We start from the raw sequence: 12,781 nt of genomic DNA on the forward strand, positions 1-12,781 counted from the left end.
TGTACACAGAGGTACCTTTACAATAATTCTGACTGTACACAGAGGTACCCATACAATAATTCTGATTATACTGTACACAGTAACAGAAACACTGATATATCATGAAAATGGTATGAAAAAATTAAGAAAAATTCAAATTCGCTTTGTTTGTATTTATCTATAGTAATGCAATGGTGAATTCCTTCATTGTAAATCAAAACTTTATGAATCAGATTATTCATTTCCTGAAAATTTGTGAAAGTTTCTCTACAGTAATTGCTTCATTAATTTTTTTTCCAGTCCATCATTGCTGCTGTCCATCAACTACATAATCTTGGAGCAGTGGTGAAAGAAATCTCAATAAAGGTAATGTTTCTACATCTATTTGTTCAAAGATCACAAAATTTCTCATGCACTTAAGTTTTGGCTATGCTAGCCTTCTGTCAACATATAGCTGACCAGAGACTCTGGTGCATGGGTAATGTGCAATGTGTTATACATGAATTGGTAACCCGTGGAGATCCGGATTAGAATGGGTCCTCAGTACCCCTTGCTTGTTGCAAGAAGCGACTGAAGGGGACGGTCCCTCGGATGAAACCGCTAAAACTGAGGCCCCGTGTCACATTAGATGTAGCACAATAAAGACCCCTCCTTCTTCAAAGGCTATAAATGCCAAGCATAGGCCCAAATTTTGCAGCCCTTCACTGGCAATGGCGACGTTTCCATGTAAAACTTATACTGTGCCAATTTTGATGAGTGAAAAATTCTTGAGAGGAACATTAAAAAACATACAACCAATCAATGCATGTGTATCCTATTCACAAGCTCAATAAACATTTAAGTGTTTTCTTCTGCTTTCAATCCTAGTGCTTCTTCATTTTTCTGTTACAGTTAACTCCAGTCGGGCGGCAGATGGCAGCGTTTCCTCTGGAACCCAGACTCAGTAAAACTCTACTGATCGCCAAGGAGAATAACTGCTTGTAGGTTCTTACAATGTGTGTTGTGGAGATCAAAGATTGTATGTAAAATTGAAAATCCTATTCTTTTATTGCCAAGGAGATTTTGATAATCATTAATAAGGATTTTACAATTTTTCACAACAGAATATTATAGTTGTATATGGATGTTGTACATAACATTTATAGGTAGGTTATCTTGTTGTTTTTTAAGTTGTTGTTTTTTAAACTTTTGTAGGGAGGAGATTTTAACCATTGTGTCACTGCTTTCTGTGGATTCTGTTTTGGTCACACCTCAAAGCAAGGTAAAATCTCCATATACGGGATTTTAACCATTTTTGTATTCAGGAAAGATTTGCCTTTCAACAATGCAGTAAAAAAAAGAGAGGCATCATGTGTATCAGTAACAAAGAGTTAAAGTTGTAGGAATTATTAACAGTTTTCATGCATTTTCAAACTGTAATGTGATGTTTTGATAGAGAGAGGAAGCTCTAGCAGCCAGACAAAAGTTTGTGTCCAGTGAAGGAGACCATATTATGCTGCTAAATATATATAAAGGGTATAAAGCTGTCAAAGGCAGTAAGGTAATTACAAAGAGCAACACTCCGTGCTATTTACAGATTATTGACTACAGTATAACGGGGTGACAGTGAACACACTCATAATGAATTGATGCTTACAATGAAGTGATTTTCATTCCTTGCAGTTTTAAAATATTATAAACTTTTTGGATATAATAAAGCTTGTTGATGATGAATCAAAATTCATCCTCAGCATTTCAATTAAATCATGTTTTACTGTAATTTGAACTGTCAGAAGGCTATTTTAACTCCTTAACACACTTTATTCAGAAAAGTAAATTGGTTTTGTGATGACATGCCATGGACCTGTACTTCAGTTATTAATGTCCTTTAAACCCCGTGCAGTAATTTATTCTGTTGGTCTCCAAATAATTCATATTATAGCCAATGTTTTATCAAAATATATCTTTTATTAGATATATATGTAAAATTTATACGGTACCAATTTTGATGCACCAAATACGCATTTTGACAAATAATGTCTCTTCAGTGATGCTCAATCGAAATGTTTGAAATCCGAAATAACTATGAAGTTTTAGAGCTAAATATAGCCAAAAACAGCGTGCCAAAAAATGGAGCCAAATTCGTCCAAGGATTTAAGGAATTGATTTCTAGTTTGTATAGTTTATTTGTATTGAGAAGGTACAATGCATATGAATTATAGGAGAAGGGGGATATTTCAAATGATTAGTAAAGCTGACTACACATTTCCCAATACTTCCACTAGACATTTATTCCTCATTTTTATGTTTTGACACAACTTGTTATAAAAATAAGAATGTTTTTCTCCATTTCGTGAAAGTGAAAGTTCCTGTTTGACTTCTGTTGTTGTAGGAATGGTGTATGGAAAACTTCATCAATCAGAGAAACATGAAGACAGCGACTGAGGTCAGGAAACAGCTGTACGATATCTGTGAGAGAATGGAGTTCCCAAGAAAGTCTTGTGGGAATGACACCGCCACCATCAGGTGCTTGGAAGCAGTGGGAATGAAATTAATGATGTTGTATCATCAATAGATTGTAGTAATTTTCTAATTGTCTTTCCATGTTTTATACAGAAAATGCTTGGCTCATGGATTCTTCATGAATGCTGCTGAATTACAAAAGGACAGCTCTGAATACACATCAGTAAGCAATTGTTTGTTCCCTTGTCTTGCTCTTTTTACTAGAATGCATTATATGTAATGATATCCATTGAGTGTTTTCCCTTCTTTTTCCAAACTTGCATAAAGTGTTCACACGTTTTGTCTTGATAAAATACTACTCAAGCTTTCTGTTAAAGATAAATGTGTTTTTCTAGTTATCATCCAGGAAGACCGTATCTATCCATCCATCATCTGTACTGTTCAGGTGCAAGCCTGCTTATGTCATTTACAATGAGCTCATCCAGACTACCAAGTGTTACATGAGGTAATGTCAACAACTCACTTATGATACAAACAAACCTTTTATTATGATAAGATTAGGGTAAAATCAATCCACAGTCAGATTTCCTCTCATATAAGACACTTGTAGCAAAATATCAGACTATGATTTGGTAAAAAACAATCCTCAAAAGAATGTTCATAGTTTTTGTATAATCTGGTTAACAAATAAAAGCAAAACATTCACAAACTCAAACTAAACCAGAGACATTTAGCCAATTTCAGTTCCCAAAATGCATTAATTTACAGAATTTTGTATCTCATATAATGAATGGGTTATATTGAAGATTAATTATGTCTCCCATCTTTCAGGGGGAGACATTGTTTTTGTACTTTCCGTCTGTCTGTCTGTCACAAAATCTTGTGATCGCTTCTCCTCCTATATAGGTTATCGGATAGACTTGAAACTGTGTACGATGCTTCATTGCCATATGTAGATATGCATATTGTAAAGACAGGAGGATGCAATTATTTTCCTAAAAGTTATAGTGGATCTAAGAGGGATGGAGGATGTGAAATAGCTTTTTGAAAACTTCTCCTATATGGCTTATTGGATAGATTTGAAATTGTGTACAATGCTTCATTGCCATTTGTAGATGTGCATGTTTGTGGGACGGGAGGATCCAATTTTTTCCTAAAAGTTATAGTGGATCTAAGAGGGGTGGAGGATGTTAAAATAGCTTGTGACCGCCTCTGCTCCTATATGGCTTATCCGATAGACTTGAAATTTTGTACAATACTTCAATGCCATTTGCAAATGTGCATATTGTAGGGACAGGAGGATCCAGTTGTTTTCCTTAAAGTTATAGTGGATCTGAGGGGTGGAGGGTGTAAAATAGTTATATTTTAACAACACTTCTCCTGTATGGCTTATGAGAGTTCATAATGTCTATGATCCTGATCATGTTTTCTCCTCCATACCATGCAGTGCATTCAGGGGAGGAAGTTTCATTTGGAGCACTTTCAATTTGGGGAGCTAGGGAGACGTTTGTTTTTCTTAAAAACAATCTCTCTTTTTAAAGTAGTTTATGCTTTAAAAACACATCATGATGAAAATGTACAATTCTTTTGTGTGTTTAGATTGAATAATGGGTTTATGATGAATCAGTTCTATGTGACTTGTTATTGTTGCTGACATTCTGTTCCGTCTGTTTCAGAGATCTATGTGTGGTGGATCCAGACTGGCTATACGAGGCAGCCCCTATCTACTTCAAAAGGAAGAAACCGGGAACTTAATGTTGTTGATGTTAATGATAATAAATTGTTACTTTATACCAGTTCATTGTTTTCACTTGACACAGTTGGTATGTGGGATGGGACGTAAAATGGTGCCCTGTGTTCGGGACAACAACCCCTCTGACACGAAAAAGACCATTGTCATGGTATTAATAAAATAGACGGCTTATTATGTGCCACCATTACGACTAGAAAACTTCAAATTAAACTAGATACGAATTCAATTTAAAACCCAATGGCTGCTTTAGCTTGTAATCTTGTATAAACAAATAATTCAACACTATAATCCTTTGTCGATGGCGGAGAATGAAGATGTTACTTACTAGTGTTCAGAGCTAATCCATTCTCAATGGATTTGAACTACATATACTATATAGTACGGTAGGTCACGGATATTTATACGTAATTGGATAGAGCATTTGAAATTAAAAAATCTCATCCTAGATAAGATATATTTTGAGGTGTGACAAATTTCAGGGCTATATAAAGATGTAATTCATTTCTTTTTCAAAATTCTGTACTTCTGTTGGAAGACTTTAATATCGCGTGAATTGTGAATAAATAAAAATATCAATGCTGTGAGTAATTAACATGTTGATTCATTCATTAGTGATTTGGAAAACTTTGATATGCCCCGTTGCGGTGCCAACCCATAATTGATCATTTTTCAGTGTTAGTGATTTGGGCCAACCAATCAACTTTACTTGAATCCAAATTTTCACGAAAATTGCATCCATATTCAGTAAATGAATCGCTACATTACCTTTTTTGCTGACAAAGATATTGCCGGAACAACTTATACATACACCTTGGGAACAGAATGGATTTTTGAGATTTGGTCCATTGTAGACAGAGTGGGGTTGTCCATTTTCTCGCAAAATCAGAAGTTTTACTGGGTTTGTTTCGATGAACCCAAGCCGCCTTGTTTGAAATGGCAGTCATTGAAGGAAGATTTTCATTTCCAAGATGGAATCCATCACCCTCAGGCGTTGCTGTGGTATGCTTTTTCTTTATCGGGGCATTTCATTTTACATAATATAATAAAATGAATTCAATATGAAAACATAATCTTGATTTAAATCATCCAACTTAATGCAATAAAAATGAATTTAGCATATATACATGTATATGTGTTGCATTTATGTACTTAATATTGAGAGCAGGTAAGCAATGAAAAAAAATAAACGATAGACAAAGCTAACTTCACAGTCAATGATATATGGTAGATGCAAACCAAGAAATGACTCTAATATCCTAGCCTTTTTCTTCATCATTAAAAGACATTTTGGTTGAAGAAGCCTATAGTCATCTGGCCAAAACTCTTTATTTCATATCATGTACAAAAATTTAAAAATCTTATCATGTACCCTTATTTGTCATCATTGCAAATATGTACAAGTACTGCTTTTGGAAGAAATATATGATTGTTTCAAAATTGTTGCAGTCCATTTGTGTGCATGGACATAATGTAAAATGACTAGGAACGCTGACATTGTAACTGACTAATGGTCACCTTTGCTTGTGAAAGTGAAATGACCTTTGTGAGTTGGTGAGACCTGCCCACTCCTGACCAGTTGACCAGTAAATAGCCTGTCTATGACGATGCATTAGTCAGTGCTTTTCATAGCCTTGTCATTAAATTGTCTTTAAAATGTGATCAATCATTCCTCGTCTGGCATCATTTAGAAATCAGATAATTGATATAAAGTTTGTGGGAGTTGCTGGTACTTAATGCAATGATGTAGAATCCTGTTAATTAAATCAGCTTGGGCACTTTGCTGGACAATATTTACAACAGAGACACCAGACTTCTGCAAAGGTTAAATGCTATCAGCACCTCCACCCAAGTCCCCACCTCCATCTCGCCCTCGCCCCCCTTTTAAATGTTGTGGATTACAGAAAATCTTTGCATCTGTAAAATAAATCATATTTCAAATAGGACAACCAAATTGTTATGATAGCTGACCTCCTTTCAAAATACAAATTATGGAAAAATGAATTCAACAATCAGGATGTGACTTGCAGATTTATCTAAGGTTTTTATAAGGGGTGGATCTGTAGTTCTTTCTCAATATTTTCCCAGAAAGCCATAGTTCTGTTGTTAGTCCACATTCAATCTTTCTTTATTTGAGTAAAGTATGAAAATATTATGGGGCGAATAAAACCATTACATGATTACAGGGACAAATGATCATTATATCTTATTTGTCCTATGGGATGAGTGGTTGTAAAATTTATTTTGCACCCCGGCAATGCATTCCTTGTCCTTTTGAAATTTAATACCTGCATGGCTACAGCACAGTACAGTCCAAAAAAATCCTAGATCCACCACATGAATATCTTCCAAAAGGACCAGGACTCATGGAATTTTCAATAAACACACAAACAAACACTTGATGCATGTAAAATGAATTTATGTTATACACTATTTGAAATGATTTCTTCATAAAATAATCATTTACTTCAATTTCAAGTGATGGTAACAATGGCTATGTTCCAGGAAAAACTCCAGCAGGAGAGAAGGAACCTCCCAATATACCCTGCCAAGGGAAAGATAATTAACCAGATTCAGAGGCTAGACACTGCCATTCTAATAGGGGAAACAGGAAGTGGTAAAACCACACAGATACCACAGGTAATTAGAGTACAGACACAGCCATACTGATAGAGAAACAGGAAGTGTTAAACTACACAGATACCACAGGTAATCATAGTACAGTCACACTGATAGAGAAACAGGAAGTGTTAAAACTACACAGATACTGAGAGAGAAACAGGAAGTGTTAAAACCACCCATATACCACAGGTAATCATAGAAAAGCCATACTTATAAAGAAACAGAAAGTGTTTAAAACACACAGATACCACAGATAATTATAGTACAGCCACACTGATAGAGAAACAGGAAATGTTAAGACCGCACAGATAATTATAATCCGCCACAGCCATACTGATAGGGAAACAGGAAGTGTTAAGACCACACAGATAATTATAATCAGCCACTGCCATACTGATAGAGAAACATGAAGTGTTAAAACCACACAGATAATTATAATACAGACACAGCCATACTGATAGAGAAACAGGAAGTGTTAAGACCACACAGATACCACAGATAATTATTGTAAGACGTAATTTCATTTTTGAAAATACATGGGGGTATGAACTGTGACACCTCAAGTCATCATACTTATGAAGTATGTTAGCACTTCATGAAAAATATGTTGGCATTAAGCATTGCAGTTCATGCCTTCATGTATATTTAACTCATGTGAGCTTTCATGTGAGCTGAAAGCTCAAGTGAGTTTTTCTGATCACCCATTGTCTGTCTGTCTGTCTGTAAACTTTTCACATTTTCAACTTCTTCTCCAGAACCACTGGGCCAATTTCAACCAAACTTGGCAAAGCATCCTTGGGTAAAGGGCTTTAAATTTGTTCACATGAAGGGCCACGCCCTCTTCAAAGAGGAGATAATCACAAAAATGCAAAAATAGGGTGGGGTCATTCAAAATCTTCTCAAGAACCACTAGGCCAGAAGAGCTGAAATTTACTTCAAAGCTTTCTGACTTAGTGCAGATTCAATTTTGTTAAAACCATGACCTCCGGGGGTAGGATGGGGTCACAATAGGAGATTAAAGTTTTACATACAAATATATAGGGAAAATCTTTAAAAATCTTCTCAAGAACCATTGGGCCAGAGAAGTTTACATTTACATGAAAGCTTCCTGACATAGTGCAGATTCAAGTTTGTAAAAATCATGGGCCACAATAGGGATTAAAGTTTTACTTGTGAATATATATATATATATATATATATATATATATATATATATATATATATATAATGAGATACATGTAGGGAAAGTCTTAAATATGGGTCAAGGTGATTCAGGTAAGTGTTGTGGCCCATGGGCCTCTTCTTAAAAATGAAATTCATGTTTTATATTGACATTTTCATTTATTTCTGTCAGAATTCCCAGCCGTTAAGACGTACTCTATTTATTCAGATTCATGCACACATTGTTCACAACAGCTTCATCAACGGTTATCATTACAACTGGTAAAGATAATATCAAAGGTGAAAGATTGGAAGTGTAAATATTCTAGCAATATTTACTCAGAATTTTCCCCCCTTTTTAATTGTAAGAGATTATCATTATATAAACACTTTCATGTAGTTGTCTTTTTAAGAATGAATTCTACTGACTACTCTATATGTTGCCCTTGACCTAGCTTTATAACTCAAGGTCATTTTACCATGGTCACAACCATGGTGAAAGGGAACATTGATATACAATGTAATTGGGAGGGAGTGTATGTTTTATTTGTTTTGAAAAAAAATGTATACATGTATATAGGTCAATTGGTTTCGATGAGCTTTGTTCTATCTTGCAGTATCTTTTGGAGGCCAATGTGAACAAAAATGCCATTATTGCTATAACACAGGTATGAACATTTGATTTCAATTAGAATTTTAAACTTTTTAAAACTTGTACTTAGAAATGTTGTCCAGAGTTCAAGGACAGATCAATCAAAATGAAAAGCATAGGATATGTGTGATGATGCTGCGGTGCTGAAAGTTAAAACTTTGCCTCAGGTAGCAGAAAATTGCAATTTTAGTGTAATATGGTTCAGAAAAAAATTCATAATACCCCAGTGGGACTTTAATGTACAAGCTGCAGATTACTTACATAACATTTAATCTGCTAAAAGAGCAAAGACTAGATTTCTGATTTTATTTTTGCATTTACAGCATAGTTTGGTTTGACGAATTTGTGACAATGTGTTATTTGTTTTTAAGAGGAAAGAATATTAAAAGTATAACCATAGAGCTTTGTTCATGAATTTATGTACTAATGAAATTATATTTATGGACAAAACATGAATTTATGTACTAATGAAATGATATTTATGGACAGAACTGTAAAGTTTGATGCCCATGAAATTGACAAAACCACAGAATTGTATTCTATGTTGTATTTCTAAGATAAATAAGGTACATTGACAGTATTTTATATTAACATTACATTCTGGTCATATTTTAAATATTTTTAAGATGAATTAATCAGAATTTTCCTTTAGCCTTCATTTGTGTTGGGAATATTCAAACCCCCATTTGCTCTGTGTAGAACTTTATTCTGTTTTGTGTTGGGAATATACAAACCCTTGTATGCTCTGTGTAGAACTTTATTCTGTTTTTGTGTTGGGAATATACAAACCCCCTTATGCTCTGTGTAGAACTTTATTCTGTTTTTGTGTTGGGAATATACAAACCCCCATTTGCTCTGTTTAGAACTTTATTCTGTTTTATAGCCCAGACGAGTTGCAGCCATCACGATATCACAGAGAGTGGCAGAAGAACAGGGGACAGAACTGGGACAGCGGGTACTCTAAAATTTCATTTCTGATTCTCTTTTTTTCCCCTTTTCCTTTAAACGTTGTTATCAATTTTACTGTGTCTAATACAGTCTCCTAAAGCACTGTACCATGTTGCCTACACAATCCTTTTGGTCAAACAACTTCATCATTATCTTCGTTTGAAATCACATTAATTTATACATTAAATAGCATACTGTACCAATTATGAAAAGTTTTTCATCATACAAGACTCAAAACTTTTGATATGCATATTGTGAACCATCCTGTGTTTGTTGTTCTCAAACTTTATAATTCCATCTGTCACATTTTTTTTTTTCAACAGGTTGGTTACTGTGTGAGATTTGAGGATGTCACATCAGAGAATACTAAAATCAAGTACATGACTGATGGAATGCTACTAAGGGAAGCAATCCTGGACCCTCTCCTGAAGAGGTCTGATAACCTATATCAATCTAATTGTACTGTCCTTCGTACGAATTTTTAAGGTTCGAGTTATCAAAATAAATGCTAGAAGCCATGTGGCTGAAACATTGTTTACCTGTGGAATTTTTGGAAGTTTAAGGGAAATTACAGTGTAAGTAATTGATTGCCTTTGTAAATGTATTGTTTTACGTCTACTTTATTTGATGTTTAATGCATAGTTGCAGTTTTCAACAATAATGATAGATATTTGTGGTTTTCTCTAATCTCGTGTTCTCGAAGTATGATACGCCATTGTTGTCATCACTATGTCTAGGACAATAACTTGTCTATATGTAGTTGAATATTATATGAAATTTGCATTGTTTTCTTTCTCTTCGATAAAATGATGTAAAGTAAGCTATAAGAATATGATTTCATGTTAGTAATAGAATTTGAGATAGAATAGGTTGCTGTTCAAAATAATTTTCTATGGAACGCCATAACAGTCATTGTCAAAGTTAGTTAATTCGTATGCTATGTAATAATTAGCTGCAATAATGTAGCCCAATCCAATTTTTTTTTATTCTGACGTTTTCGGGATAGGGCTACAATTCCATAGGATCTCCGTAATGGTGCAAAATAATTTTATGAATAACCGATAATAAACTCTGTGTATTAGTCCCAAATGTTGTTTATACCAAAAGGAGTACCAACTTTGTGCTCGGGCATGTCTAATAAAGGTGTTTTTCATTAAATATAATGTACAGCATGCAAAATTCTTCGTCTGCTCCGCCATGCTTGTTATCGCGAGATCTCATAAGTGGATCTAATGAAAAGCCTAAACATTGACAATCAGCGCGAAAATGTAGTTATTCGAGCCACTTCGACAAAGGAAGGAAAATCATATTGTTGCAGAAAGAATTTACACTGTACTGTTCGGTTTTTAACTTGATATTAAATTCAAACCTTCTCAATACCGACGAAATAGCTTTCGCCTCCATACTTGTCCATTGATGTAAATACCACCTTATATGGCATATGCAAATGACTTGACAACCGGAAGTTGAAACTTCAGTACATCAAACATGGCGCACAAATATGAATCGAGAAACTGGGATTTATCGAAATTGTTGAAAACGGTAGAATAGAGCCTCACAAATCTAAAGTTGTAGGTTGTAAATTTATATATTGACTAAGAAACATAGAATATCATTTTATTTACGTAAAGAAAGTCAGGAAATGTTTAGAATGAGCGCAAATGTTGCGGGAGTGAATCACTCCCGCATTTGCACCATTACGGAGATCCTAAGGAGTTGTAGCCCTCTCCCTAAAAAAAAAAAAAAAAAAAAAAAAAAAAAAAAAATCAGAGAGGGCTACATTATTGCAGCTATGTAATAATTAGCTCGTCTGTAATAGTTAGCACATTTTCTTATTAGTTTTTATCTTTCTTTGTAGTCCTTTACCACATGCCACTCACATATTCGTCCTTGTCAATAAAGACATCAGTTTATTTGGACTTGGAAGTATTCTATGTACATGTAGATGCTTGGTTGTCTGACTATCTGCTAATCACGAGACAGTATACTAATCTATACATAGACATTTTAAAATTCCACGGGACCTTGTACTAATTAAAAAGCATAAATGTCAGAAGTCACAAGTATCAGATTATATGGAATTATAAGAGTTTATTTGCGTTGCCAGCCAAATGTTTGTGAAGTGCTACTCTTGAGATTTTTTGGGGGGCTTCCTATGGTGTGAGCTTTTCTTATCGCTTGTTGTCCGTCATCTGTCCGTCTGTAAACTTTTTACATTTTTGACTTCTTCTCCAGAACCACTGGGCCAATTTCAATCAAACTTATTGAAAAGTATCCTTCGGTGAAGGGCTTTCAAGTTTGTACAAATGAAGGGCCATGTCCTCTTCAAAGGAGAAATAATTACAAAAATGCAAAAATAGGATGGGTCATTTACAAATATTGGCCCCGGGGGTAGGATGGGACTACAATAGGGGATCAAAAGTTTACATACGAATATTTAGGGAAAATCTTTAAATATGGGCCAGTGTGACTCAGATGAGCGATGTGGTCCATGTGCCTCTTGTTTGAACAGGTATTGATCACATATACAAATAAGTAACAGGCAAATGGCTTTCAGACAATTGTCACGATCAATTTGTAAAGGTTAAGGTCACTCATTTCATATCCCTGTATACATGTATTTGAAAAAAATATCTCAATTCAAAAATTTCTCAAAAGTTATTGTTCTTTTGGACTCAGGTCTCTCAAAGTCATTTTGGAAAGACCAAGGTCAATCAAAACATATACCTTAAATGAAGAAATGTATGATAATTGTCCATTTTTAGGTATTCAATAGTGATTTTGGATGAGGCTCACGAGAGGACTAATACACACAGATGTTCTGTTTGGAGTAGGGAAACAAGCTCAGGCCCGACGGAAGTCGAGGGGAATCAGATCGCTCAAGTATGTGTCCAACAGAGACCACTAATACAGTGTGCAGAATATCAAATATGTCATCCACATGTTTTCTTGTCATCTGTTTTTGTCCATCATTGTATATACATGTACCCTGAAGCGTACTACTACACCACTCGAATGAAACGGTACGAAACGATTTTTGCACAGAACACTGAATGGTCTGAACTCAAATGTTTGTATAAAACAAAATAGTCTATATGGAACGGTAAACGGTTTTCACGGAACATTCGCATGAAACACTGACCACTTTGTAAATGGTCTGCGAGAAACAGTAAGCATGGCTTCCACACTTTGAGGGGCCTCCGTGGCCGAGTGGTTAGAGCATCACG

At 34.9% G+C, this 12,781-nt stretch overlaps 2 protein-coding genes across 2 annotated transcripts in view; both read left to right on the forward strand.

The window, feature by feature from the left end:
* The window catches only part of LOC125673125 (ATP-dependent RNA helicase DHX33-like), a 31,801-nt gene extending 27,584 nt beyond the window's left edge, over positions 1 to 4,217 (forward strand). The window contains exons 12-19 of the mRNA XM_056160665.1: positions 280 to 345; positions 871 to 959; positions 1,174 to 1,240; positions 1,415 to 1,519; positions 2,351 to 2,484; positions 2,575 to 2,644; positions 2,817 to 2,926; positions 4,098 to 4,217. Of these exons, the coding sequence (XP_056016640.1) occupies positions 280 to 345; positions 871 to 959; positions 1,174 to 1,240; positions 1,415 to 1,519; positions 2,351 to 2,484; positions 2,575 to 2,644; positions 2,817 to 2,926; positions 4,098 to 4,176 (720 nt within the window). The 3' untranslated portion in view covers positions 4,177 to 4,217. The remainder of the gene's footprint in view (positions 1 to 279; positions 346 to 870; positions 960 to 1,173; positions 1,241 to 1,414; positions 1,520 to 2,350; positions 2,485 to 2,574; positions 2,645 to 2,816; positions 2,927 to 4,097) is intronic.
* Positions 4,218 to 6,661: 2,444 nt separating this feature from the next.
* On the forward strand, positions 6,662 to 11,515 carry LOC130046497 (ATP-dependent RNA helicase DHX33-like). Its single transcript, XM_056160890.1, has 5 exons — positions 6,662 to 6,811; positions 8,572 to 8,622; positions 9,490 to 9,561; positions 9,878 to 9,987; positions 11,413 to 11,515. Exons 1-5 carry the CDS (start codon positions 6,662 to 6,664, stop codon positions 11,513 to 11,515), a joined length of 486 nt encoding a protein of 161 aa, XP_056016865.1.
* Positions 11,516 to 12,781: the final 1,266 nt, after the last annotated feature.

This window comes from Ostrea edulis, chromosome 3 (genome assembly GCF_947568905.1).
Source record: "Ostrea edulis chromosome 3, xbOstEdul1.1, whole genome shotgun sequence".
NCBI lineage: Eukaryota > Metazoa > Mollusca > Bivalvia > Ostreida > Ostreidae > Ostrea > Ostrea edulis.

Coding starts and splice junctions, on each gene's coding strand:
- LOC130046497 (XM_056160890.1), top strand. CDS start 6,662: ATGGCTATGTTCCAGGAAAAACTCCAGCAGGAGAGAAGGAACCTCCCA. Junction 6,812..8,571: donor AAACCACACAGATACCACAG/GTAATTAGAGTA, acceptor TCTATCTTGCAG/TATCTTTTGGAGGCCAATGT. Junction 8,623..9,489: donor CCATTATTGCTATAACACAG/GTATGAACATTT, acceptor TCTGTTTTATAG/CCCAGACGAGTTGCAGCCAT.